General features: G+C 37.6%; 1 protein-coding gene across 1 annotated transcript in view; it reads left to right on the top strand.

Annotated features, from left to right (window-relative positions):
* ERC2 (ELKS/RAB6-interacting/CAST family member 2) overlaps positions 1-27,284 on the top strand; it is a 6,021,505-nt gene that overhangs the window by 2,117,018 nt on the left and 3,877,203 nt on the right. Inside the window, exon 6 of the mRNA XM_044078585.1 lies at positions 25,106-25,273. Within this exon, the coding sequence (XP_043934520.1) occupies positions 25,106-25,273 (168 nt within the window). The remainder of the gene's footprint in view (positions 1-25,105; positions 25,274-27,284) is intronic.

Raw genomic sequence — 27,284 nt, 5'->3', positions numbered from 1 at the left:
AACTTTAAGGACAGACCCTGATAAAAACAAGGTTTCAGTGCTTCATCCCAGGGACAGTAGATAAGATATACAGCACTAAGCGACTGATCAGTCCAAACAGCTGGATTGTTTATGTAGTATTAAAAAAATAGAAAACATTTAGTATTAGAATCAAAAAGAAAATGAATACAGTAGAATCAACAAAGCAAAATATGCTACTCATTAAACAGTATCAAATTTTATAAACAATATCTGTTAACTATAATGGAGTTAAAAAGGCCCATAGTAAAGCCTGCAGTTCATGAAATAAATGTGATTACTCCGTTGTAGTTAATGCCATACAGTTACATTCATTTATTCTGTTCTTGACCATTTGGCATTTAGAGTAGAGACATTTCTCAGGACAGACTGAATAATAAAGGACAGGAGCCTTCCTGATATAGTAGATAAGACTGTGACGAAATTACAGAATTATCAGAGCTAGCTTGTAAATATCCTAAACAAATCTAATGCTGTTAGTTAACTGACTATGTATGAGAGGGTAAGGAATGTAGCTCTAGATAACAATCACAACGGGCACTATTATTACTTTTCCCCTCTACTAGGGGAAATTTGGCCAGGGCTTCCGGAAACTTCCCCTACTTGTTTCTATTTTTTGTCTCATAGTCAACTTTAATATCTTTCCATTATTTTTCCATTGAGAACACAGTCCTTATGCATGGTACATTAGGTTTTTAGTTGCCGGCTAGTACTTCCATTTGTATGTAAACCAAACATCTTCTAACGCTGCAGCATAGCTTAGAGTCAGCTTTTGTACTTTTTCAACAATGACGTCTACATGCTATCACAACCAAAGTTTATTATATCAATTATAGCAATATATAATAATAAGATGAAAGAAACATCTTTTTAACTATTATAAATACATGAAATTAGAGCAGTTTAAATGAAACCAAAAATTAACTATTTAAAAGGAAGACTTACAATTCCTTTAAAACGTCATTTTGGGTTTACTTGCCACTTCATTTACATCTAAGACTTTCACACTTTTGTTTTTTTTCCTTCCACTTCCCTATCTTTCTTCCATTATCTCTTTTCTCGGTCTTGTTCATCTTGTGTTGTCATTGTCATTTCCCATTTCAGCCATTTTCTCTTTTCGACCCCTCTCTTCTCTACATTTCTCTTGCACTCCTGCTGATATATTGTTTCCGTCATAATCTTGACCTGTTCCTCCTGACGCTGGCATTATCTTTTCCATTTCCTGGTTATTGCTTTCTTTCCTTCCTTGCTAACAGACCTATTAGTTTCTTATTGTCCTCTTGAATTGACCTGTAATATCCCAATAAAAGGTCTTTTTATTCAATACCCTCAGATGAGGAAATAATAATCTCTCTAGATATTGCATCTCCTTAATGAATGTTTCCATCTTAGAGCAGTCACAAATATATATGTACCCATGTCCCATCCTTTTTGATGCATCTCCAGCATATTCCCCCACCCTCTCACCCCCGGGAGTATCTTAGCCAGTCTAACAGGTATATGAAAAAACTTGTGTATACACTTCCAAGGAGCTATCCTAAATCCACGTGCTTTGGTCACATGTCTAGGCATCATCTGTACCCACTCTGCTTCATCTATTGGTTCTTGTTTCTCTTGACTCCACCTTATCCTTGACTAGCCATCTTTCTGTCTTTGAGGCTGATCATTGTGTATTAGTCCTTGTAGTATTCGACCTATTCTGTTTAGCAAAATATGCATAAAACATTTGTAATTGTAGTTCAATATTGAGATGGTTCCATAGGAGGGAGGGGACATCAGATCTTTCCCTCCTTATATATTACTGTAATTGTCTCTTCTCCCCACAATGTGAGTAGTGTTTCTGCTACCATCACTGCACTAAATAACTGCAGCCATCCTTTTATTGTTTTATTGATTAACAAGTCCCAAACCTCTAGCTGGATCCCACGACTGCATGATGTTTTCCCTTTTCCCATTTTATTCCATGCTTCCTTCACTTCCTCTTCTTTTATGGGATTAACTATCCCCTCTTTTTCATAATTTCTTCATTTTTTTATTCTTTTCCAGTCTACTCTCAGTTCCCCACCATCTGCAATTGGCCCCATACTGAAATACTTCCTTGTTTAGGGCTTGATAGTATAACTTGAGCTGCTCAAGAATTGCTTCCTGTTCTACTCATGTCCCTTCCTTATCTCTTTTGTCTATTTTGTAAATTGTCTGAGGTGTACTGTTAAGGATTTTCTGCCCCAGAAACTCTTAACTAAAACAAAGCTATTCTCCTGCTACCCTTTTCTTCCAAATCCTTTCATCCCTACATCTTTGGAATATCTGTTTATAGATAGGCCCAGTGACCACAAAGTCTCTTTTCAGGTGTGACCCATGACTGGTGAAGTGATTTGCTCAGCATCACACAGTAGGCAGACGATGGCTGGGATGAGCAAACTCTGTACCACAGGAATTTCAGCTGCCAGCCTTAATTCTGTGTAATTTCCGTTCGTGTTTTGTTAATTCCCCTCTTCCCCTTCCCCTTCTTCGTGCCTTCTGCAGCTGCCATGTTGTTTTACATTTCATTCTTATTCCTCTCACTGTAATAATTTTCCTCTTCAATTCTTTTGAAATCATTTTTCGTATTTGTCCTTTCCTAGCTTTCCAAATGTGTCCATTACAGTTTGTTTCCATTCCCAAGATCCTACCCATTTCTGTTGGTAGGATGGGAATGAGACCAAAACACTATGTCTTCTCCTCCTCCTCATCAAACTAATATGTGCATCTCACATCACACACCTTCCTTACCTATCCCTGGTTATAAAATGTTTTACTTTTCACCCACTGCTCCATCTCTCATCTTCCCGCCCTTAATTAGGACTTAGCCCAATCTCTCTCCCCTGCATGGAAACTGTATAGGCACTGTCCATAAAAAATAACTTCTCTCACAAACTCCTGTCATATATTCCTAACAGTAACATGTATGCTTTACTCTTCTCCCAACTGGAAACCAGAAGCATAACATACATCTCAAGGGTTAACATGCTTTACATTTTGTCTTAGTTGTCTTAGTGTGAAAAATGATTAGCTGCTCATATTCTATATATTCTATTACTTGTTTTATTATATTATTATTATTTATTATACAATGACTGCTGATTAGTATTCCAAAATGTGCATGCTGATTGGCTAGCCCAACCAGCGTGCCCATTGTAAATCCGACTTATGCTAATGGAAAAAGGTCCTGTCGCCCGGGCTTTTTCCATTAGTATAAGTCTTGATTTTTTTTTTTATTCTGTTAGGTAGCAATGGAAAATGGAAGATCTCTGTTGCTGTAATCTCACTATGTTATATGTTTAACATAGAAAGATTTCTGAAAAAACAAGCAACGGAGATCTTCCTTTCTCCATTGCTTTTTTTTAAAGATATTTCGCTATGTTAAACTCGTTTAACATAGCGAGATAGCTTTAAAAAAGGGAACAGAGATTTTCCTTTCTCCATTGTTTTTCTTAAAGATATCTCGCTATGTTAAACTTGTTTAACATAATGCTTTTTTTAAAGATAAGTCGCTATGTTAAACTCGTTTAACATAGAGAGACAGCTTTAAAAAAGCAATGGAGATCTTCCTTTCTCCATTGCTTCCTCAACACAGCTGTGATGTACTGCATAAGCATACGCATGCACAGTGCATCAGAAAAAGCCCCAGGATAGCAGAAAACCATGGAAGGGCACCACCATGCAGGTATTATACAAAGGCATTATTTAAGAAAAGTAAGTATTTTTTTTTCTTAAATAATGTCATTGTATAATAGCAATAACCCAGGTCTAGGTGGGGTCTATATCACATTATCGAAATTCCAAAATGTCGAACACCATAAGCTCGACCTTGGAATCTTGAAATGTGATATACTTGAATGCTCAGAACAGCAAATTTTTTCCAAGGGAAAAAATTTACTGTTCTAAGAATACACACACACAGCACAAGCACACCAAAATACATAATTCACACATACACACTTCACAGAACCCTACACTAAACCATATATACACTACTAGCTATCCAGTTACCTTAACCCAACCCTAGCCCTAAGGTCTCTAACTATCGCACCCTCACCTTACCCGTTCCCTAACCCTAAGGTCCCTAACTATTGCACGCTCACCTTACCCGCTCCCTATCCCTAAGGTCCCTAACTATCACACACTCACCTTACCTCGGTCTATTCGCACACTTACCTTAACCCAGTCCATCACCTTCGCACCACAGTCGAGGAAATAGCGAAATTGCAGAAACGGCCCACCGAATACTTTCCCTAGGAAAATATTCGGTGTTCTGCAGCTTCGCTGTTTAATGCGTTCGCTGAATAGGGGGTCAATATTATAACATTCAAAGTTTTAAGACCTGTCTTTGTGTGAGTAATGCTAGATTTACCCATGGTTGTCTTTGTTTGGCCACTCGAGCTTTGCCCTTGTGACCAAACCACACCAACCGTGGGTAAATCTAGCATTACCCACACCCAGACATCGGTTATTGCTTAATTATATTACAATATTATGTGTATTACTTCAAAATATTATGCCTATGTCATTTCTCTCCTTTTGTACAAAAATCACTGTAGAGTGTCCTTATATAATATTTTACTAATTGGAGCTTTTCTCCCCATGCCTCTGCTGAAAATGGGTTGCAGCCCACTTGGACTTTCCCAGTAAATAAATGTAAAATAAAATAAAAGTAAATAAAATATAAATTTCTGTTTTTATGCAGTTGCCTTGAGTATACATACCAGGAATCTCCAGCATCTCTAGAGCCCCCACTGTTTCTTCACTTTCAAGGATAATTCAATCAGTGCATGATCAGAAAACAGCAGGGACTTGACCTTCATCTTCTTAATCCACTGGGGATGTATCTATCCATCCATCCTACTGCATTGAAGAAATTCCCTCTGTTTACTTGGCTTCTTGCCTCTTTGATGTTCCAGTCTACAATAATTGCTCCACCTGCTCCTGGGAAACCTTAATATATTTCCTAATATTTCTCTTTATCTCTTCCTTGTTATTGCTGATGGAATATATAGATATATATCTTAAATACTGTGTATTTCTACCCCTCAAACCCTTTTGATACCTGTATATCTATTCCTATTATCGTCTATCATATCTAGAATATACATTGGGAAGGACTTCCTCATTAAAAGGCCACCCCCATCTTAATCTCCCATAAAGCACTTCCTACCACCATGAGGACTTCCTGCCTTGTAATATTTTTTATGTGCTTTGGGTGAGGTGTTTCCCCAGATTAATCAGGATCTGCACCCCTCTTCTCCTTATGTGGATTAATACTCATTCCCGTTTATTCCCTGGACCTAATCCATTACAGTTCCAGACACGTTCTTATTGTATTTGCAGTCATCTGTGATGTAAATAATGATTTATTTTGCCTCCTTAACCCCCACCCCATTTTCTCTTGTTAATCCTTTTCACTTATCTTCTTTGTAAGTCTTCCAGTACAACCAATATTTTGCATAACTTATTGCTAAATTATTTCCCTGTCAGGTAACTGTATACATATTTATAATTCCAACTTCCAGACTGCATATTGGCTCATTTCTTAGATTTATGGCATGCACCACATTTTCCGTATTGCTGCCATAACCGTAACAATACTTTCTAGCTCTTTGGAAACTCCATTTGCCCTGCCTGCCCTTTCCTTTTATAGGGCTTTGTATTCTTACTGATATCTGCAGCTATGTCCTACCTGTCTAACATTTAATGCTTTGTCCCCCTTGCTATTTCTCTTTTGATTAAAAGTCTCTGTTAAAACATTTCTCTTCCTTCACTTTTCCTCTCCCTCTAACCCTGTTATTTCTCCATGCCTTGTCCACTTCCTCCTTTATTCTTTGCCAAATACTTTGTGAGTTTTACATGTTCAAATCTTTTAAATTTCATTTCCGATTGAAACTGTCTACGCTGTCTGTCTGTCTCACAATTGCTTCCTTCTGTCCATCACCTCTCACCTCATGGGACCCATCCAAACATGTGGGTTCCCTTCATGCCTCTACATTATGTCCTCTATTTATACTGCTAAAATACTGTTTTTCATTCCTTGCAGTGGACATGCTTTATTGAATTTAATTAGTGTGTTCCCGTTTTGATTTGTTCAGCTCCTGTGCTCTGAACCCTAACCTAATTAACCTTATACATTGGTAAAAGAGGTGAGAGGACCAGCACCACAGCCCATTCACTTGGTTGCTTTGTGATTTTTTCCTATATGCTGCACAAAAAGTAACAGAAGCAGAACAGGTGCTGCAGTGCAGCGATATCCATCCTGTATTCTACAAGTTCGCCATGCGCACATTTTTTAAATAAGACAGCTTGTATAGCCACAACTTACATTCTATACAGTTTTAATAAGAATTCTAAAACATTGTCCCTCGTGTGCCTAATTTTAATGCAGAGTCAAAGACAGTTTTACTGTCAACGTGAGCATCTTATCGATCTGTTGAGAGGAACAGGCCATCAAGAAGAACAAAAAATAATAATATGCGAGAGGAAGTATAAAAATAAGCAGTAACAGCATTACCGACCTTCTGCTCAGGAGTCTTTCAGTTCGCTCACATGTTTCATAAGTCTCTCTTTTAATATCAGTGTCATTACTATCACAGGTCTGTTACCTATTTCGGTATTGTCTATCCCACCTATTTTTACAGTCATCCCATTGTTTATCTTTTTTATCTTTCAGTATCACTTGACTCGACACCTCATCCTTGCACTCCTTTAGGAGCTAACTATCTAGCTATCATTTACTTTATTATCTCACCCTTCTCCCTTGTTTTCTGCTGTCTTCTAAACAGAGGAAACCAACTGTTTCCTTTCCTTCTCCGCTGATTCTCTGATGTGTCACCCTCTTCTGTTAGAATGTCTTTTCTTATGCCTTCCTCCACTCCCTGTCTTTTCCTTTTGGTAGGACCATGTAGCATTCGCAAGGCTTCTGGGGGCCATCAAACAATCTTCTAGTACATTCCATGAATATTCAGAGCATCACTGGGTGAATCAGCCTCCATCTTAGCCTTCTGTCTTTGTAGAGTTTTACAAATGGTTATAAGGCAACCCTATGCTTCCATGTGGTAAATGAGTAGTCCTAAACAACATACACTTTGCTGTCATTTACCATAAGTTTATTTCCTGGGGCCATACATCTTCTAAAATAGACTGTTTTAATTCACATGTTCATAATCATATTGTTATTGGACATGGGTTTTTTGGCTCTTCAGCTGAAGGACACTACATGGTCCTAGCCACTCATTTAATCTTACGGTTGTGTTTGGGTAAACCAGTCCCTTCAGCAAGCAGTTCAAGCATTATTTGCTGACAGTTCTCTTCAAAATCCCCACTATTTTCAATTTTTTGTGCCTAAACCTGCCCTTCAGATCTATCATTTTCACTTCCATGCAAGCTAACCTGGTCTTGGTGGCATCCATCTTGGCTTTTAATTCTTCATTCCCTAAAATTAGAACTTATGTGTTATCTTACTGCTTACTAAGCCCTCACTGAAGGTCTGCTAGCTTTTTATTCTCTTGTACTAATCTGTCTTGAAGTGTTTACCTCAAGTCTTTCATTTCTTGCCAGATAGTCATAAGTATTTCTTAAACATCAGCATCTCCTGTTATGGCTGCCATTGTGTCTTTACTACCTTTTTTAGCTCTGGTTGCCTCTTCTTCTCCAATTTGGGTAACACTCACTTATCTCTTGCACAATCATCCTTTATAGATACATTATTTGTGTGCTTTGGCTTTCATTTAACAATTAAATTTCACTCTGTGCAAGAGCTCAGTGGAGACAATGTTGACTACAATGAATCTATAATGGAAGTATTCCCCTACTCTTTTCAATTGATGCCATGGGATGTTTTTCATCCACCTGAGCTACCATCACCTTAACTGGATGTGACCTCAGTTTAACATCTCATCCAAAGGATGATATACTTAGGAGTGTAGCACCCTCTTTTGCTGCAGTGTAATGGCAGCAATGCAATCACCTGGTGCAGGAACAGAACTCATTGCCTTCTGGTATTACATCAACAAATGCAAATGTGATATCTGTTGTACCACTGACTGTGTTGACCCTTCTGTCAGTTGCTTTATTGTACATGGTCAACTTATTCAGCTAAAGAACTGCAGAAGCATATAGCTGGGTAGCAGTACTGACCATGTAGTCTGTTGTTAGTTGGTGTTTGATTTTTCCTTAACTGGTGTACAGGTATAACAGCGTTTATTATTTAATATTTTTAATTGTAATTTGCTTGTGCACGTTACCTGTTCAACTAAAAAATTATAAAAATAGACAGCAGTGCTCATGTCTGAGTGCATAGCTGAGCACTGTATTTTTCTCTGTTGTAGTTTTTGCTTCAGCCATTTCTCTATTTATAGAAGTCTGGTGCTAATAATTAGTACTGTCTACATAGGTACAGGAAGTTAAATTAGTGACATCATATATATCTAATGCTGATGACAGTCTGTTGCCTTAACTGATTATTAAATTTGCTTCTTTCATTATATTTGTTTAAGTGAGGATTCTCGTTCATATTGATTTTTCCAAGCCCACACACCCTTTCCTCCTCAGTCAGTTAAATATAGGTTATGCCACTTAGACTGACTCCCCACATACTTGGTTACCCCTGGTGTATGAATTGTGAGGGCACAAAAACACTTTTGTTTTTTCTGATTATGATTAATTTTCTGAATGTATGATCTCTGCTAGTTGACTGCATTCTTTCTACTCTAATGCAGCTCCCTATTGTAATTTCGAGACTTGCAGCTGTGGGCCTTTGAATTAAAAAAAAAAACGAATGAAAAAAAGAGTAGCATGTATTGAACATAACTGTCCTCTCTTTAAAGCAGTATTTTGTTGCAGTGGAGCAAGCACTCCCATACCCTTAAAATCCTGTATATCAACTTTGAGATCATCATACTTCAGAGAAAAGGGAATACTCCAAGAAAGAGAAACCTCACACTTTGGTATATACAAGTCCACATTTACACTCTTTCAGTCTCACTGTTCTGGGGGTTGCAGCTACACATATCAGAATATCTCTCTCCTTCCAAAGCAATTTCTGAGTATAAATAGTTATGACCTCCCCAAAGCAGCCCTATGATTTGTTCCAACCCACACTTATACTTGGTGACTGTTTTGGATTTACTTCAGAACCTCTGGGAACCTTCTGCTCCTGGATGTAGGATCTGTGTAGCTATACTTTTGGACAAATGTCCCTTTGTTAGGATTATTAGATACCTACAGGCCTCTTTCTTTCCCCCAAAGCTTAAGCTGCTTCGCTCAGACAATGTTAACCTCGGTATAGTTCCTATTCCTATATATCTATCTGTCAAAGCTTAAATCTGGATTCTTAAACATAAACAGCATTAGTAGTAAATGTTCCCTACTAGAATCCTGGGTTGTCAAGGAAAAATTTGATTTGTCAGCAATTACAGAATCGTGGCTAAAAGAAAGCACCTATTCCTTCTCCTTCCCTGACACTTATTTCACCTGTTTGACAAAAGGACATGCTGTTCACTAGGTATCAGGGTAATCACTCTGGCTAAGAAGTAAAGTAAATTTCATACCGGACTACTCAAAAAAGCTAATCTCTGCAATGGTAATGTCCCCAGATGGATATTTATTCAGTTTACAATTGAAAAGAATACCACTGGCTCCTACAGTGTTGTGGTCTATAGCCATCTTTCTTCTTCTTCTTCTTCTTCACTGAGTTTCATGTATATTAATTTCTCCAAATCTTTTGGGTTTCTAATACCATGATAGAAATGGACCCCATTCCTAAGTCAAAATAAGATTAAAGTTTATGAAATTAGTATTGTTTCAGTCTTTGATGTCAGCCAAAAGTGCTTTTCGGAGCACCCACAATGTGCCCAGTAATGACTCTTCCTGCAATTCGCACATAGTTACATGTATTGGTAATATATCTAAGTACAATTATAGATGCTTTTTTATAAGACCCATTGCTCCTAGTACTATTGGAACTGTCTGGGTATCTTTCTTTCACATTGCCCTCATTTCTGCCTGAAGATCCTGATATTTTATGACTTTGTGTCTCTCTGTACGCAAGACACTGTAGTCACCGGGTGTGGCAATTTCAATGATTAATGCCACTTTTGTCTTCTTTTCATGGACCACTATATCCGGTTTTCTAGCATCTATCCTTTGAACTGTTTGTAATGGGTGATCCCATGTGATGTAAACTTCATTATTTTCTATGATGCTTTGTGGCTCATGTTTCCAGTGTTTTTCAGCCACTTCAATACCATAATATTTGCACAATTCCCAGTGCAATAGTCTTGCCACATTATTATGCCTTTTAGTATACAATCCTTCTGCCATTAGTATGTCACAACCAGCAATGAGGTGTGCGACTGTTTCGAATTTGATTTTACAAAGCCTACATTTGTCTGTTTCTCCCACATGTACAATGGACTTTGTAAACCAGCGAGTACATAGCATACTATCTTGGGCCGCCAATATTAACCTTTCATCTTTTGGTTTGAATTTGCCTCTCCTTACCCATTCTTGCATTCATTCCATCACCATGATGTTCTTTTAGAAGTTTTCTGTTCTTGCAACTATATTTATGCATTTTCCACATTTCTTGCCTTCTCATCTGGTCCTTCACCTTATATTCTTTCTTTTGTATAGTGTATTTGGTGACAAGTACATAAAGCAGGTAAGTTCTAATTGTTTATTTGATTTATTCTGGACTAGCTAGGGCCCAAGAAAGTGTAGAATTAAATTTTGTCTCCTTTTACAAATGTATACAGTTTGTTAATTAACTTACCAGGCTTAGTTTCATTACTGGTACCAGCAACTTATTGGATACCATTTTCACAAATATTACTCGCATGTGGCACAACAAAATACAGTCAGATACCATGGTCTTGTTTCTTCATTCTAACTTATAATTCCTGCAAAACTATTCCTGAAAGTATGGAAACTACTCCAGAAACCTAAATCTGAGACTAGACTTCCTTTAATACTAGAAGAATGTGATTGTAGTTTTGGTAGTCTTCTGGTCAACCTAATTTTTAATAAGGATAAACTTTTCCCCTTATCACTTCGATATTTAAAAACAGAAAATGTCAGTGGATTATCGTTGATATCACAACCCATCTCAGGGAAAGGACCCATGTTTGAGGACTGTGGAAGCAGCCAACATAATGCTGTTTATTAAGACTTTATTACTGTTAAATGACCTTGTAAAATATTGACAAAAAGCTACAAACTCTACCTTTATTATAAGGCAACAGTGAGTTCTAGCTAATACCAAAGGCTGTTTTAGAAATCCATTAAATAACTGACTGCTTTTTTACCTAAGAACTATTCTCCTATTTTCTAAAATTGTGACAGCTCCTTTGTCAAACACTTAAAAAATTGCATCCCACATGTAGAAAGGTCATCTAGATCAACTTGTGCTTGCCCTCTTTGATCATGTGTATCTATGTTTGGACATAGCTTTATCTTTTCCATTTATTTCATATCTGTTGGTAAAGTGCATTGCCCTCAAGAAAAGTTAGCTAAAACTTGGCTACTAGAACTTGCTTCTGCATCCTGCTTTTTTAAGCGTGACAGTTCTTCCTATTACTAGACTTATGACTTAGATCTACAACTTCCCCTGTGCCACTAGTATCCTATAGAGGACTTTGAAATATGCTACATTTAAAATAGAAAACAAAAACTCTAAAACCTTTTGTCCCTCTGATTTTCATTACTCTTGCTAAATTGTCCCCTATGTCCTTTAACCTACATCTTAGACCTTGCGAGGGATTGTTTATTGTTATGTATGAGACCATCATTAAATATGGATTACTGACAGATCATTTGGTTTTAGTGCTGGCTTTAGAACACCTATTACAACCTGCAATCTCACCAAACTCATTTATAGGAACATGAACAAAGTCCTAATTTTGTGTAGACTGAGAGACTTAACTGCAGAATTTCAATCTGTTTAATCACCTATTTCTCATCAATTAACCAATGGCACGCTGAGATGGACAGATTCAGATGCTACCTACAGATGGTGCTTTCACTATTATCTTTACTATCTAATTTGACCTAGATTTCTTTAAAACATGTGTCTCACAGGAAACATTCACTTCTCCCTTTTTCTGATCTGGCTCTACTGACCTCACAATTCTTAACTCCCTACATAGCTTGGTTCTGCTGGTGGTTGAGGCAAATGCAATAGTATTGCATAAATAGCTACAGAAAAAAATATTTACTCCCTGGGACAATGGTTAGTGACAAATAATGTATCCATTAACTCCAAGGAACCAGCCATAATGACATCTGGGATTGTTCAAGGGCTAAAATCAATCCTAGAGTCTTCTACTGCCTGCTGGATCTCACAAGTCTCTCTCCAAATAGTTATGTTATCCTTTGGATAGAACGGAGCCTGTCTTTAACTTCCATGTTGAGACTACTGTTATCAAGTTGTCAAATCAATTTATGCCATAGGCTGGCCAGCCTACTTACTCTGAAACCAGAAAAGTATGGGTATTAATTCTGTGCTCCCCAGGCAGGAATTTGCCTCACTACTTGTGACCATACATTCCTCATAGAATACCTGATTTCTACATGTGACCATTAATATGATCTGCCAGTTATTTCATTCAGCTAATAGATAATTGGGAACACCAGTGCATTTTACTTACCAAAATTAAGTGGCTTCTAATAACTAGTACAGCTACCTTTTAATTAGCCTCTCTTATCTTTTAAAAATCTTTACTATGATTACTACCTGTCTACCCATTGATGAATACACTTAAGCAATGAGGATTTCTTACGTGCAAGACCACAGGCTCAGGATACATGCACAGCTGAAATGCTCTCTTTTGATCTTAGAGTTGTGTAGAACAACTTTTCAAAATCCTCCTCAGTCTTCTGGAATCAACTGCCTTCCAAAAACTCATAACCATGTTAGCTTATACAATTTCTAGTTTTAGCTCTTAGAATACTATTCATCCCTGAATGAGTGTGAATGTTTTAAGTCTATTTAATAAGGTCCAGCAGGTAGCCATTTGGCTTTTTCTGAACTGTTTATACAAGCTTAATTTATACAGTCATTCCAAAGAAACAACCTCCACCTTCAAATACCTAGGATTATGGCTTGATCATTCACTAAGCTTCCATTTCCACAGAGACCAGCTGGAGTAGGAGTAGTCACTGGCAAAGGAGTTCTTGTTTCTCAGCTTGAATATGGGCTTTCAGTTTTTGCTTATGCCTCTGAGAAAAACTTTGCCACACTCCAGACTATTTGTAATGCCATCTGCAGATACATGAACACATAATCCACAAAAAAATCACTTCAGGTGTGTCGAAAAACAATACAAAGTTAACAAAACTCAGAATCAATTGTTAGCACACCCTTGAAAAAGCAACCACAGCAGTAAAATTGCACATCTCTGTGGGGACCACTGTATCACCCTAGAAAAAGCCAAATGGCTACCCACACAATAGCCTAATGTTAAGATTGCAACTCTATACACTACTCCAAATCCACAAATTTACCTCTTTTGCAGCTAGACGTCATGGAAGAGCCATCTCATGCAACCTAAGATACTACTTACAAGCAAGACCAGCTCTCATTACTGCAGAACCAGATTTCACAGCATTGCACATGCCTTCTCTTCTCAGGCACCTACTTTTTTGGTAAACTCTGCCTGTCAGTGTAAAGGAAATCCACACTTATTCCAAATTCAGAATGCAACTCAAAAAGTACTTCTTCATCCAAGCCAAAGGCTTCTGTTTCCCCACAGGACATATCACCCTACACACTATCCCTATCTCCTTTCCAAGTTTCTTCTTCTCTCTGAAGATTTACTGAAGATTTTCCCAGTTTAGAAACTAATGTATATATTGTACATCACAATACTACAGCCTCCTATGCTCGATTGTATGTTGTATTGTGCTTGTTCACTAGAATGTTTATATATTTTTTTCGATGTAACTAGTTTGCTCTATTATTACTTATTCCTGTATTTCTTGTTTGTGAAATGTTTGTATTTCATCCAGGCTAAGCCTGACATTGGTTAGTACAGATCAGTGCCCCACCCTGGTAAACAAATATAAATAAATAAATTGCTGAGTACACTTTTCTATGCATACGTTATGATTCCCTACTTATGCTGAAGTTTAAACCTGTGTTTATACTCTGTTTCCTCTACCTTTTGGAAAACTAGTGGTAGTTCATCCATGCTATCAGTATCAGGAATGCCATAGCAGTGATGCAAGCATCTTACTGTCAGTAATGTCAAAATGCTGGAAATTAGACTCTTTCAAAATGCTGTTATTGTATCTTGTTTATATTTTTGTCCACTGAACTGAACAAGAAATGTGTTGCTTAATTTACTCAAAGAGGCTTAATCAAAAAAACTCAGTCCCTAACTACTGGTGTCAAAATTGCAGCTATGCCATTTTTAGTTTTATTAATTCTTTAGTACACTGTATTCTGAATTTATATTTTGTTTTATGTACTTTGTATTTACTGAATTTTCTATGCCTATTCAGACCAGCTCAGGTACCAGGTTAACAAGTGAACAAATATAAAAATAAATACACACTCAGGCATTACTGGTAAACTTAGCAAACTGAATGTAAACCTATTTGTTGTAAGATGGGTTGCCAACTGACTCACAAACTGGTCGCACACTATCAAAGTGAGTGATTCCACATCAACCAGCAGTCCTCTCACCAGTGAGGTGACACAAGGGTCAGTACTGGGCCCCCTACTGTTTGGTATATACTTCTCAGAAGTTTAGGCAAAAGCTAAATGGCTGTGGCTGACCAAGTTTTGGGATGACTGCAAACTGGGTGCAATTATCGAATCCCCAAATGATGTAAGTGTACTTTAGGAGGGCCTTACACAGACCAATGACTGGTGTCTTAGTCATGGTCTCATACTAAATGCAAAGAACTGCATCATCATTCCCTTTGGTAAAAACAATGTCTGTTCACAAAACCAAATTAACAACAATGCCCTATGTACCTATGAAGTGGTAAGGGATCTGGGATCACAAGTAGACTGCGACCTTAACTTTGACCACCATGTGTCGACTGTAGTAAGGAAGGCTTTCAATGTAGCACACTTGATTACCAAAGGCAGCACCTCTAGATCAAAGGAGGTTGTAACCCCTCTATAATTGTCACTAATCAGGCCCGTAAATGAGTATAAAGCCACTTTTGTCATGTGCCATACAAAGCACCTTCAGCAATTGGAGACACCTTAGAGGTTTCTAACAAAGGAGATCAAGGGACTCCAGCACGTGCGTTACACAGACCGACTAAAGTCCCTGTCACTATACTCAGTATCGTATAGACTTCTTCGGGAGACTTATGGCTGGATTACAGAGCAATCTCTGACCCAATACTAATGAATTTGCTGCACATTCGTAAATCAAACAGGATTAGATCTACATATTCCAGGGACCTAAACATGGCCTGTAATTTGATAGGATGTGTTGGAGGGACAGATTTGCTTCCCAGAGACTGCCACATCTTTGGAATAGGCTGCCAGTTAATTTGAAGCAGATAACCTCTATGATACTGCTCAAAGGAACCTGAATGAGTGGATGGGGCACCGTAAATTCTTACTGGAGATAGTGTCTACAACCCTCCTGGGCATGGGCAGTCATTACTAAATCCATTCCTGAGTATTGACTTAAAGTATCAATGGTATTACATTGGGATGAAATGGTTAGGCTTAAAATGACCTCCTGGTCAATAGCCTAGTAACCTCCTATGATCCTGTGAAATCCTAATGTTGCATTTATGTTTACATTTCAAAATATTATAGTTTTATAGGAATAGTATAGGTTCTCTATCTGCCTGTGCAGACTTACCATCTTAGAGACTAAATAACCAGGTAAAATAAATGAGCTGTAGCAGTTAATATCAAGACTGTGGTTTTATGTCAGACGCTGATGCTGGCTTAGTTTTCTAGTTGTAAGATCATTGTAGATGCTAGATTTTAATGTTACATAATAACACATGAACAGAAGTAGTACCAGGTAATCAAAGGTGAATTATCTACTCTTAGTGCCTTACCTTGCTTTTATCCCAGATCTTTTCCAAATTGTATGTACTGTATGTAGTTAATTTCTGTGTGCCCTTATCTTACTTTGGCTATTTTTACACTTTGTACTGAATCCTGGCACAGTTTTACTCTTTTCTTTTCCATTCCTTACTCTAATCACCCGTTTCTGTTGTCCCTTATACTGTGTACGTATATTTCATTCCTTACTCTAATCACCCATTTCTATTGTCCCATATACTGTGTACGTATACTTCATTCCTTATTCTAATCACCCGTTTCTATTGTCCCTTATACTGTGTACGTATAATTCATTCCTTATTCTAATCACCCATTTCTATTGTCCCTTATACTGTGTACGTATATTTCATTCCTTACTCTAATCACCCGTTTCTATTGTCCCATATACTGTGTACGTATACTTCATTCCTTACTCTAATCACCCGTTTCTATTGTCCCTTATACTGTGTACATATAATTCATTCCTTACTCTAATCACCCGTTTCTATTGTCCCTTATACTGTGTACGTATAATTCATTCCTTACTCTAATCACCCGTTTCTATTGTCCCTTATACTGTGCACGTATACTTCATTCCTTACTCTAATCACCCGTTTCTATTGTCCCATATACTGTGTATGTATACTTCATTCCTTACTCTAATCACCCGTTTCTATTGTCCCTTATACTGTGTACGTATACTTCATTCCTTACTCTAATCACCCGTTTCTATTGTCCCATATACTGTGTACGTATACTTCATTCCTTACTCTAATCACCCGTTTCTATTGTCCCTTATACTGTGTACGTATAATTCATTCCTTACTCTAATCACCCGTTTCTATTGTCCCTTATACTGTGTACGTATACTTCATTCCTTACTCTAATCACCCGTTTCTATTGTCCCTTATACTGTGTACGTATACTTCATTCCTTACTCTAATCACCCGTTTCTATTGTCCCTTATACTGTGTACGTATACTTCATTCCTTATTCTAATCACCCATTTCTATTGTGCCTTATACTGATTCATTACTATCTTCCTACAACATGTTGCCCATATTTGTAGTACTTCTTCCGAAGTCGCTTGTAAACTGTCATTTATATTTATCCTGTCTGAGATTCAAATAGGTCCATTTGGATCAGTGTTCTACCCCGGTTACCAAATTGAACAAACAAGTAAATAAATAAATAACACTTTTTCCTCATATAACTGACATAAATTATCTTGATGGTCTGAAATGATTAAAACATAATAAAATGTCTGAGGAATTCCGTATATTAAAAGTTGAATGGCATGCATTTTTTTTGCTCTTCTTAGATCATAATGGTCAGTTGTTTGTTTTTTTGCCACATATTGCAGCTATTTGCATGCACTTTCTTTCAGCAACTTCTGCCTTTTTGTTGACATTTTTTCTTTTCATTTTGATAAAAAAATGTGCACATTGTTAATCTTTGCAGAACTTTTCATAAGATAAGAGGTATGTGTTTCTCTTTCAACAGCTGAATCCTCTTCTGTGCATATTTTATACATGGATGTTCTTGATTTTAGTTCTGATAAATCAAGGAAACACAAACTGATATTCAGTACCTAGAGCAAAGAACAAAGGTCTTTTATTACTGATGATTTGGGGTGCTATAATCCCAGTAGTACATCCGTCAGTGGGCCAGATTTAGGAATGAAACGATACTGAGACAGAATGTGTAAGACAAAGGAACACTGTTAAACCTGACTGCCCACAACAGACAGCAACATCGTACTTAATTTTTGTTCACTGAATTATAACTTGAAATGTGTTGCTTGTAAGCGTACTCTTAATTTATCCTCTGTCCTTGCCTCATGATTTAGTTACACATTTGTTTTTCATGTAAATCAGTTATGATATTCAAACTATAAACTTTTTTGACATCACAGCATTATAAAAAGAAATTACAAGCAGTCATACAAAATAAAACAGAAGTTAAGCAAGTAAAAGATTATTGTGTACATTCCATATACCATTTAGTAATGAGAAAGAAATAGTGGTGTTTCCCCTGGAGTTTTATTGAGTGCTCTGGTTTCCACCCATCTCCCAAAGACATGCTGTTAGGTGAACTGGTGAGCTAGTAAATTGCTTATAGGTAAACATGTGGTGTGTAAGTAAGTATATGCACATGTCTCAGGGTGAAGTGATGTCTTGCACAGAGCTGGTTCTTTGGCTTTTGTCTATTGCTTGCTGAGAGAACTTCCAACTCCCTTGCAACTCTGTATTTGATAAAAGGTAAGTGATGGAGAATGAACGAATGAAAAGTATTGTTTGTTTTGTACAGAAAACATTAAAAGAGCAGAATGTGTCTAACAGAACTACTTTCATTCAGGAGTCATGTAGCAGTATAACACAAAGTAGCAAGCTTTATTCTGTAATCCTCAGTATGAATTCTACAGTTTTTACTTACATGCAGTATACCTCTAACAAATCATATCAGTAGATAGTGCTGCAGGGCCATCCAAGAAACCATGGCATTTGTGCCTAATGGACTTTTCCAGAAGCATAGCTAGGGTGGATCGAGAGTTACAATTGCCTTGGGTGCAAAATGTTGGGTGGACACGATTGGCAATTCATCATCCAAATCATTCTTTAGTGCATTTCAGTTGGAGGTCAAACTTTGAGTGCTGCAGGGCTCTGAATGTGGTCTAAACTGTAGCAAATGTTTGCTACCTTCATAGCAAGCAGTTCAATACACGTTAAGAGACACAATTATTTTTTTTAATGTGCAGAAGGAGGGTCTGGGGCAGAGCACAGAAATGGGACCTGAATGGCAGGGGCAGCAGGTGGGTGTGCCTGTAAGTGGAACCGCAGTATATTTTTTTTTTGTTGTTTTTGCTATTCAATAGAAGAGCTGGGGGCATGGATCTTACTGTAGTGTGATATCAGATTATTACATTAAAATAAGTGTATGTGTTTGTGTGTGTGTGTGTGTGTGTGTGTGTGTGTGTGTGTGTGTGTGTGTGTGTGTGTGTGTGTGTGTTGCTCTTCAATAGAAAAGCTAGCTTAGGGGGAGGGTGGCATCGGTAAGCTGATAGCTTATTACAAAAAAGTGATTTTTTTTGTTCTTCATTTGAAGAGCTGGTTTGAGGTACTGGCACACAGCACTGTTGGAGCCAGCTATGCTTTTGGGCTTTTCTGATTAACAAAGGAAGTAAAATAAATAATCATTGAAAAATAGCAGAGTTTTCTGGGCATTCAGAAAGAACCCTACCCTAATAATGAGAGCTACGGGCAACAGGGAATGTTTTCATGGTGTGAAAAAATGTGATTCAGAGACTTGAACATTGCTAATATTCCTCTAAATCACCCTTAACTATTGCAAGTGTAAATCAGCACTTTCCTGCAGCAGTTAACACTGGTGGCCCATGCACCTTACTGGCACAGACACCACCATCTCCTTCACTGCCCCCCTCCCAATACACACACACACACACACACACACACACACACACACACACACACACACACACACACACACACACACACACAAACATACCTCCTACCTGTTCATGGGTTGACAGAATGTATTCTGTGACATATCCTTTTATTTTTTCCTTGGCCTTTGTACAAAATGGATGATTACAGTCAATCAATAATGCCATATTTTTACTGTTTGCAAAGTGCATTATTATGCTAGACCTGTTGCTTTATTATTTTTTTACATGAGTCCAAGTAATAGTTTATAGATTTTCCTTGGTGTCAGCTAGTGTTCATTCTGGCTTTGTCCTGAAGCCTCCCCCATATGGACACCTCCCATCCTTCAAAATTCCTGATTTTGTCCTTGTAACTCATGAGCTTCTGTAATCAGTGAATATATCCAGACATTTGTGTTTCTTACTTCTTATTATGTAAAAATATCCTTCTGCACTAGCTTCTTAGCATAGTGGAGAGAGGCTCTTACTTACTGTGTCAAGGCTGCAGAGTTCAACTGTTTTTCCCCATTTAACTTTAACATTTTTTTCAAAGACTTAAGGTAATATGTAAGAACTATTCATTGTGTCTATAATGGTACATAGAGCTAGCTCTCTGCCAAAAAAATTGTGTTCGAGTGCTGGACTTGAAGTTTTATAGGTGCCTTTAAGGCACAATATAAATAATTATCCCTGGCATCTAGAGGTCCTGCTAGTTATATGTCTGTAGTGTTGCAAATGCTGGAAGATGTCGCTGGTGTATACATTTTTCATGCTGTAAAATGTTGTTTTGTTTATATTTTTTAAGTGCCTTTATGAAAGAGTGTAAATAGTTATCCATGGTATCTAATGTTTCACCCACCTGACAGCTTTCATACTGCAAAATGTTTATCTAATATATTTTAAGTGCTTTTAAGGCAGAATATAAAGAAAGAGTGAGCATCCTTGGTGTCTAGTGTTGCCCCTCCCCAAGGAATTGACAGTCTCCTCCCCCACACTACTTTAGAGGTGTTAAAACTGTCACTGCACCAAGAGACTCTTGCAGAATCAATTCCTCTTTGACTACAAAACAAAACCCTGAACAAAGGCCAGCAGTTTAGCTATTTTTCTGGCGGTAGCTGGATAACTTCTAAGTATAGTGTAAAACAAACTCTGAGCCAAACGTAAATGAGGGTGATTAGAGACAGAAAATAAGCAGACCTTTTATAGAAAGTAAAAAAGATAACAGTGACTCACACAAATCCCATTATATGTCAATGGCATGGGAATTCAGTTACTTTCTTATGTCTGACATGAGTCATGCAAAGCATGGGAAAGAGAACGTGTTGCAGGAGAACAAGATCTCTTGATACATCAAGCCCCATAGTTAGCCATGTTGTGAAAAACAGGATAAAATTACAAATAAAGCACTTGGTGTGATTTTGAGGTGTTAAAATAGGTCAGGAAACAAAGACAGAGTGAAAAAAGATTTTTTTTTTAGTTCTAGGATGTTCTACTTTAAGAAGTCTAACTTAGTTATAAGGGAGGTGTCTGTCACAAAAGATATAATCATTGAAAATGTAAGTTGATGGACATCACTAAACTACAAATAAAAATTGGAATGCAGACCATCAGGACTGTGGGAAATTCATTTATTAACTGCTTTCAAAACATGAATTCCAGTTAAGTTAACAGGTTGGAAAAAAGGAGAAACAAGTGTTACCAGTAAGCCATTCCACAGACTTGCTGAAGCTGTTGACACAAAGAAACAACAGAACACTTCAAATCCTACAAAACATACACATATTGTGTCTCATGTTTATGTGATGTAATCATTAAAGAGCAAACATGTTTCCTACTACTCAAATTATTAAATGTTATGTGCTTTCTTTCAATAAAAGTAATTTACAATGAAGATAAAAAAAAAACATTTGTGATGGACTTACTAGAATTCCAAATGTAACATTTAAACATATTGACCTTTGAGTTCTTTATGTATTATCAGTGTGGCATAGTAAAGCAATGTAAATTATATAGTCCAAAGGAAATGGAGGCATAGAACAACAAAAAAGACTGCTTTACTACAAGGTGAGATATAAATCTAATGAAAGTTGTAGATTTATCAGCTTTCCTTAACACTCAGACCCTTTTTAGAATAGCCTTCAATCAACAGCTAAGAAAATTTAAAATTAACTCCCAATTTTCCCATTAGTACAAAAATATTGGTTCAACACTCATAAATTAACTGATCCATTAGTAGGGTTAACTGAGTATCCAAGTGACCTCATGTTAGGCCTATAGCAATACAAGAATAATTACTTGTGCTTACTGGTTCTTAATGACCCTAATATTACCCGAGGAGCTTAGGAATACCACTTATAAATCATTCATAGATAATAATACATGCTGATTATTTTTTTAATAATGGCATCATCCAGTTTCTGGTGACTTAAATCTGTTAACATTGCCTTTAAATCAGTCCAAAATTACTGTCTATAAATTAATTCTGCTACCTGTATTGCAAACAGTAGAATCCAGCCCATTAAGGAGGTAACTGTTCCAGTCCCTTGTGAGGTGAAACATATCTCACATTTATAAGTAAATAATTAGTAAATTGCATACATTTCTTACAATAATCTCCAAACTTTGGAAGAAGTTTCTTTCAAATAATAACATGAGCCTTGATAGGAACCAGTTTTGGGGTACAGCCCATTTTCAGTTTATACATTTTGGAAACATTTATACTTGTTGCACCACTCCATCTAAACTGGCACCATAGAATGAATGCATTTCCTTATTCTGTTTATCTGAAGGACTTCAATGTGCAGATGTTTAAAAATGTTCTAGAGCTGTAACACTGTCTGAAAATTCTGGGATATCATGTTTGGTATTCTGACGGTATCAGTTAAAGACCGTCATGAGTTACCTGATGTTGAATGTTATATCTATTTACATCAAGGCATGCAATTTGAATAGTATTGATGTCATATCTTCATTATTTAGATAATCTGTGGTCAGTAACTGGCTTTACAAACTCAACCTATCATCTCATTTTATTTGTATGTTTTTTTTTTTTCATTTACATTTTGTTGACATGCCAGTCTCAATAGCTGTGCAACCCTTTTGCAGTGGAAACCTGAGATGATGTTCTGACTAACTAGGGTAATTTGGCGAGGGCACCATGGAAATTAATCTCAGGCTATACTTAGATTTTAATAATATTCACATAAATGTCCTAAGTACATAAACAGACAGACACCCTAATTTATAGAGAACAATCAGAAGCATTCTAGCCAGTTTGTAACTACTTTTGTATGCATATTCTAAAACTGTTTATCTTGGTTTCATCTTGCTTGCACATTAGCTGTCTGTATATTTCTAGGACAACATCCCAGGCTGTGTTTTACACGAACTTCAGAATGAACTGGCTCCCCACTTAAGCACCATGTTCAATAATAGCCTCGCATCAGGCTTTGTGCCCACTGAATGGCACACAGCAACAGTTATCCCACTCCACAAAAGGGGAGCCACCACTGATCCCGGGAACTATCGACCTATTAGCCTGACGAGCCTGGTCTGCAAGGCCATGGAACGTATCATCATGGAACTCATAAACAAAGACATTGGTAACCTCCAAACTCTGGATCCCACCCAGTTCGGGTTTGTGAAAGGCAGATCATGCCTCCTGAACCTGATCGACTTCTTTGAGGCAGTCACCAAAGCCGTGGATTAGGGCAAGGTGGTTCACACAGCCTATCTTGACATCTCCAAGGCTTTCAACACCATCCCCCCATTCTGGAATTATAGCTAAACTCACTAAACTAGGTATAAATCCCTACATCACAAGATGGGTTGCCAACTGGCTCAATGACAGAACCCACACTGTAAAAGTAGAATGCCACAGGGTTCTGTCCTGGGAACTCTCCTGTTTGGTATCTACTTCTTTGAAGTACAGGCTAACATAGAAGGCCTCTGGCTGATGAAGCTCACAGATGACTGCAAACTAGGAGCCATAGTCAAGTCGCCAAATGATGTGGACATCCTACAGAAGGGCCTCACTGAGACTGATGCCTGGTGTCAGAGCCATGGCCTCAAGCTTAATGCCAAAAAGTGCAGTGTCATCCCCTCTGTTAAATCTCTGTACCCATGAACTACCACATAGGCAGCAATCTACTTAACATCGAATGCGTGATAAGAGACCTTGGGACCCAGGTGGACAGTAGTCTCTCCTTTGATAGTCACATCGCCACAGTAGTCAGGAAGTCCTTCTACGTGGCACACCTCATCCTAAAAGGGTTCTCATCCAGGAAAAAAGAGGTCATTGGTCCCCTCAACATGTCACTCATTAGACCCATTATAGAGTACAACGCCCCTTTTGGAATGTACCTCACAAGACATCTGCAGCAGCTGGAAAGGCCACAGAAGTACCTCACAAAGAGGATTACTGGACTCAAACAAATGCCCTACACTAACCGCCTCAAAAACTCCAGCTTTACTCTGTAGCATATCGCCTACTCCGAGGTGATCTCTGCCTAACATATAAAGCTATGTCAAACCCAAAGCTGTTGGACATGCTACACCTAAAGAAATCCCAATCCCTCCAAGCTACACACTCTAGGGACCTAAACCTTGTCACCACAATAAACAGGACATGCTGGAGGGATAGATTCCTGTCCCAGAGACTTCCTATACTCTGGAACAAGCTACCCATCTATGCCAAGCAAAGTTCTTCATTAGCACTCTTCAAGAAAAATCTTGATGAGTGGATGGGAAATAGGAAACACACCCCGGGGATAACATCTGTGTCTCTGCTGGACAGTGGCACAGGAAAATAACTTTCTTGGGTGGCATAAGCTATGGTACCTTGCTGGCTAGGCTTATGTAGGCCCTTGGGCCAATAGCTTAGTACCTACCTATGAACCTATGCTGAGTATGGTGTGTTTCAGACATTGCTATTCAATGTTCATTGCCATGTACTCTGTGATGCAGTATATATTATATGGGTTCAATGATCCCTTTGTGTGTACACAAAACATATACATGGTTCAAATAATGCTTTTCTGTGGCAGAATTATATCATTGTAGTAAGACTATATGAAATACCTTAATAGGGGAACCATTTTTGCATATCGTTCAACCTCTTTGCTATATCTGCATCTCCTCCACCATTAGCTCTGAATAACTCTGTGGTTTCCTATCACTGTGGTATAGAATTATAAGTATCATCACCTGTTTATATTCCATTTCTGTTCATCTCCAAGTATCAAACAGTAGAAGACAAGTACATAACTGAAGAAAAAGTCATTTGTTGTCTGCTGCTCCTCTGCTATGGCTTACTATAGGTACCATCAAAAACATGCACATAGAAATTTGAATGATCTGTGGAGCCACCATTTTACGTGTGTTTTCATGCAAGGTGAAAGGTATGATTTAGGTGCTGAATATCTTACTCATCAAAGCTGGGCTGTGCAGAAATAGTGCTGTTGTCATGAATTTCAATTTTTATAGAAATATGTTCTTTTAATACTCTACATAAATACATAATGGAAATGTCACATTTTTAAGTAAAGAAATCCAGTTTTGCATTAATAATTCAGGGTGTACTTTTTATCACACAGGTAGATCAATTAAAGCAGGAGCTGTCAAAGAAAGAATCAGAACTTCTTGCCTTACAAACCAAGCTTGAAACGCTAACAAATCAAAATTCCGATTGTAAACAGCATATAGAAGTACTGAAAGAGTCCTTAACCGCCAAAGAACAGAGAGCAGCCATCCTACAGACGGAGGTAAGTTGTTATATTTTGTGAAAATCCAGTATTGTGTGCTGGCAAAAAGCCATTGTAAAGTTTTACGAAATTATAATAAAACATGCTTCCTTTTAAGAATTTAAACATCAGTGTCAAGAGTTAATTAGAATATATCAGTTCTTTAACTTTCTAATGTTTCTTGTTTATATATAATGAATTTTTTGTACAACAGAAATGTTTTATAGACTGTTTTTCCATTGTTGAAAGCAATGGAAGGGAAGTAAAGCAGGCTGAACTAGTAGAAAACAAAGCAGTTCGTGTTAGAGTTTGAACAGAATGCCGTGCTTGAATACTGCATACATGAATAATCATGGTACTTGACTTGGGAGTGTTGTGGTAGATTTTATTCTTTTGCAGGAAATCTGGACGTGATTTTAAGCTGGCTTCTCACCCCTCCTTTAACTTTCTTCCTTCTCCAGGCCAGATAATTTCTGCTTGTTGTGCACACCCAGGCACTTGGCTTTGCATGCCAGGTAGCTTAACAAACTACTGCTTTTGTGATTTGATATTTTATTCTAAACCCCTGCAAGCTGAAGACAGAAGTACATAAAAAAGTTGGGAAGAGTTAAGGAGGAACATTATATTACTGTGTCAATGCTGTGAATAATCCGTTAATGTCATATCTTTATCCTAATATGTGTGGGGTACAGAGGATGTGATTTTGTGAGATTGTGTGTGTGTAAGAAGGTGATTTCAGAGGGTCCATGTGGATTTTAGCTACAAATTATACAGGGACATTTCCACGTCTGCAGTGCCTTGGTTTCTGTTTTCATTCATTTATTAATGCATATAATGGAAAAACCACAAAAGAAGCTTTTCGTCAGCCACACAAGTAATAAGAACACTCACATGCACACATGTATAGATTTATACACATACAAATAAGAATGTTTCATTTGATTGAACCGTCATTCACAGTATGCTACCAGTGTACGCAATGCCAACATATGGCACACGTGTGATTTCCACCACCTATTTCAGCAGGGTGAATTTCTAGGGAGGCAACTAGCTGATAAATGTAGAAATCATAGTATATATCTGTTGTATTATACCTGAGGTATTATACTCTTTGAACAAACATATTATGTGTTGCAAGTGATGGAAGATAGCCCATCAAGAATCCAGTGCAGTATCCATATACATTAACAGGACATTATTAAAGTGTCACCCATGACCAGACCTATTCAGTTGCTGAATGAGTATTTGGGCTACACAAGACACACTACTAATTTCATGGGAGTTCAGAAGTGTCACTGCACTGCACAGCTGATAATGGTGGCAAGATGTCTCTTTTGTATGCCGTACTGTGCAACATGACTGTCAGGAGACAGGCTGTCCAGGCTGGGCCCACATAGGTGGTCCCACTCCAACCACTAGCAACTCAATAGACTTTGAATGAAGAAGAAAGGGATATCTTTGCCAGGAGTATGGTGGAGATGGACGTTTCCCCTCCTCTCATGAATTACAAGCCAAGTGTAGGTTTGCACCGGAAAAGCAGCAATGTCTTCCACAAACCTGTGCAACCTGTGCATCTGAGTAACACACATGTAGTAGAGCCACACAGATCATAATGATGCACACAGTATAATAGCTGTCACATGTAAAACAATACATGCAATGCAATGAAATTTAGTATGTCTGCAGTCTGTGTCAAACTTAACCACAAAAAAAAAAAAAAAAAAAAAAAAAAACATATAAAACTGTTAGATTTGTAATCATTATATTTACAGACTGATATCATATCCCAAAACAGCAGGTACGTTACAGACAGAACAGGCTACAGTACTGTTCCCATTTGCTAAAAACACAATGTCTGGCTAACAATCTAAAAAGAATACAAACCAATTTGCAGCACATTTTTGGCAGAGATGCATCACTCATACCAAATGCCTTATCTTCATTGAATATTTCTGACCTTAATAAGATGCTTCTGGAGCTAAGGTACAGCAAAGCAGCTTATACTCAAGCTAGTCCTTGTCCTGTGCAAGTG

The sequence above is a fragment of the Protopterus annectens genome, chromosome 7.part1 (genome assembly GCF_019279795.1).
Source record: "Protopterus annectens isolate FY-2018-M chromosome 7.part1, PAN1.0, whole genome shotgun sequence".
NCBI lineage: Eukaryota > Metazoa > Chordata > Ceratodontiformes > Protopteridae > Protopterus > Protopterus annectens.
The sequence above is the reverse complement of the archived record's forward strand: the minus strand, read 5'-3'. Positions and strand labels throughout refer to the sequence as shown.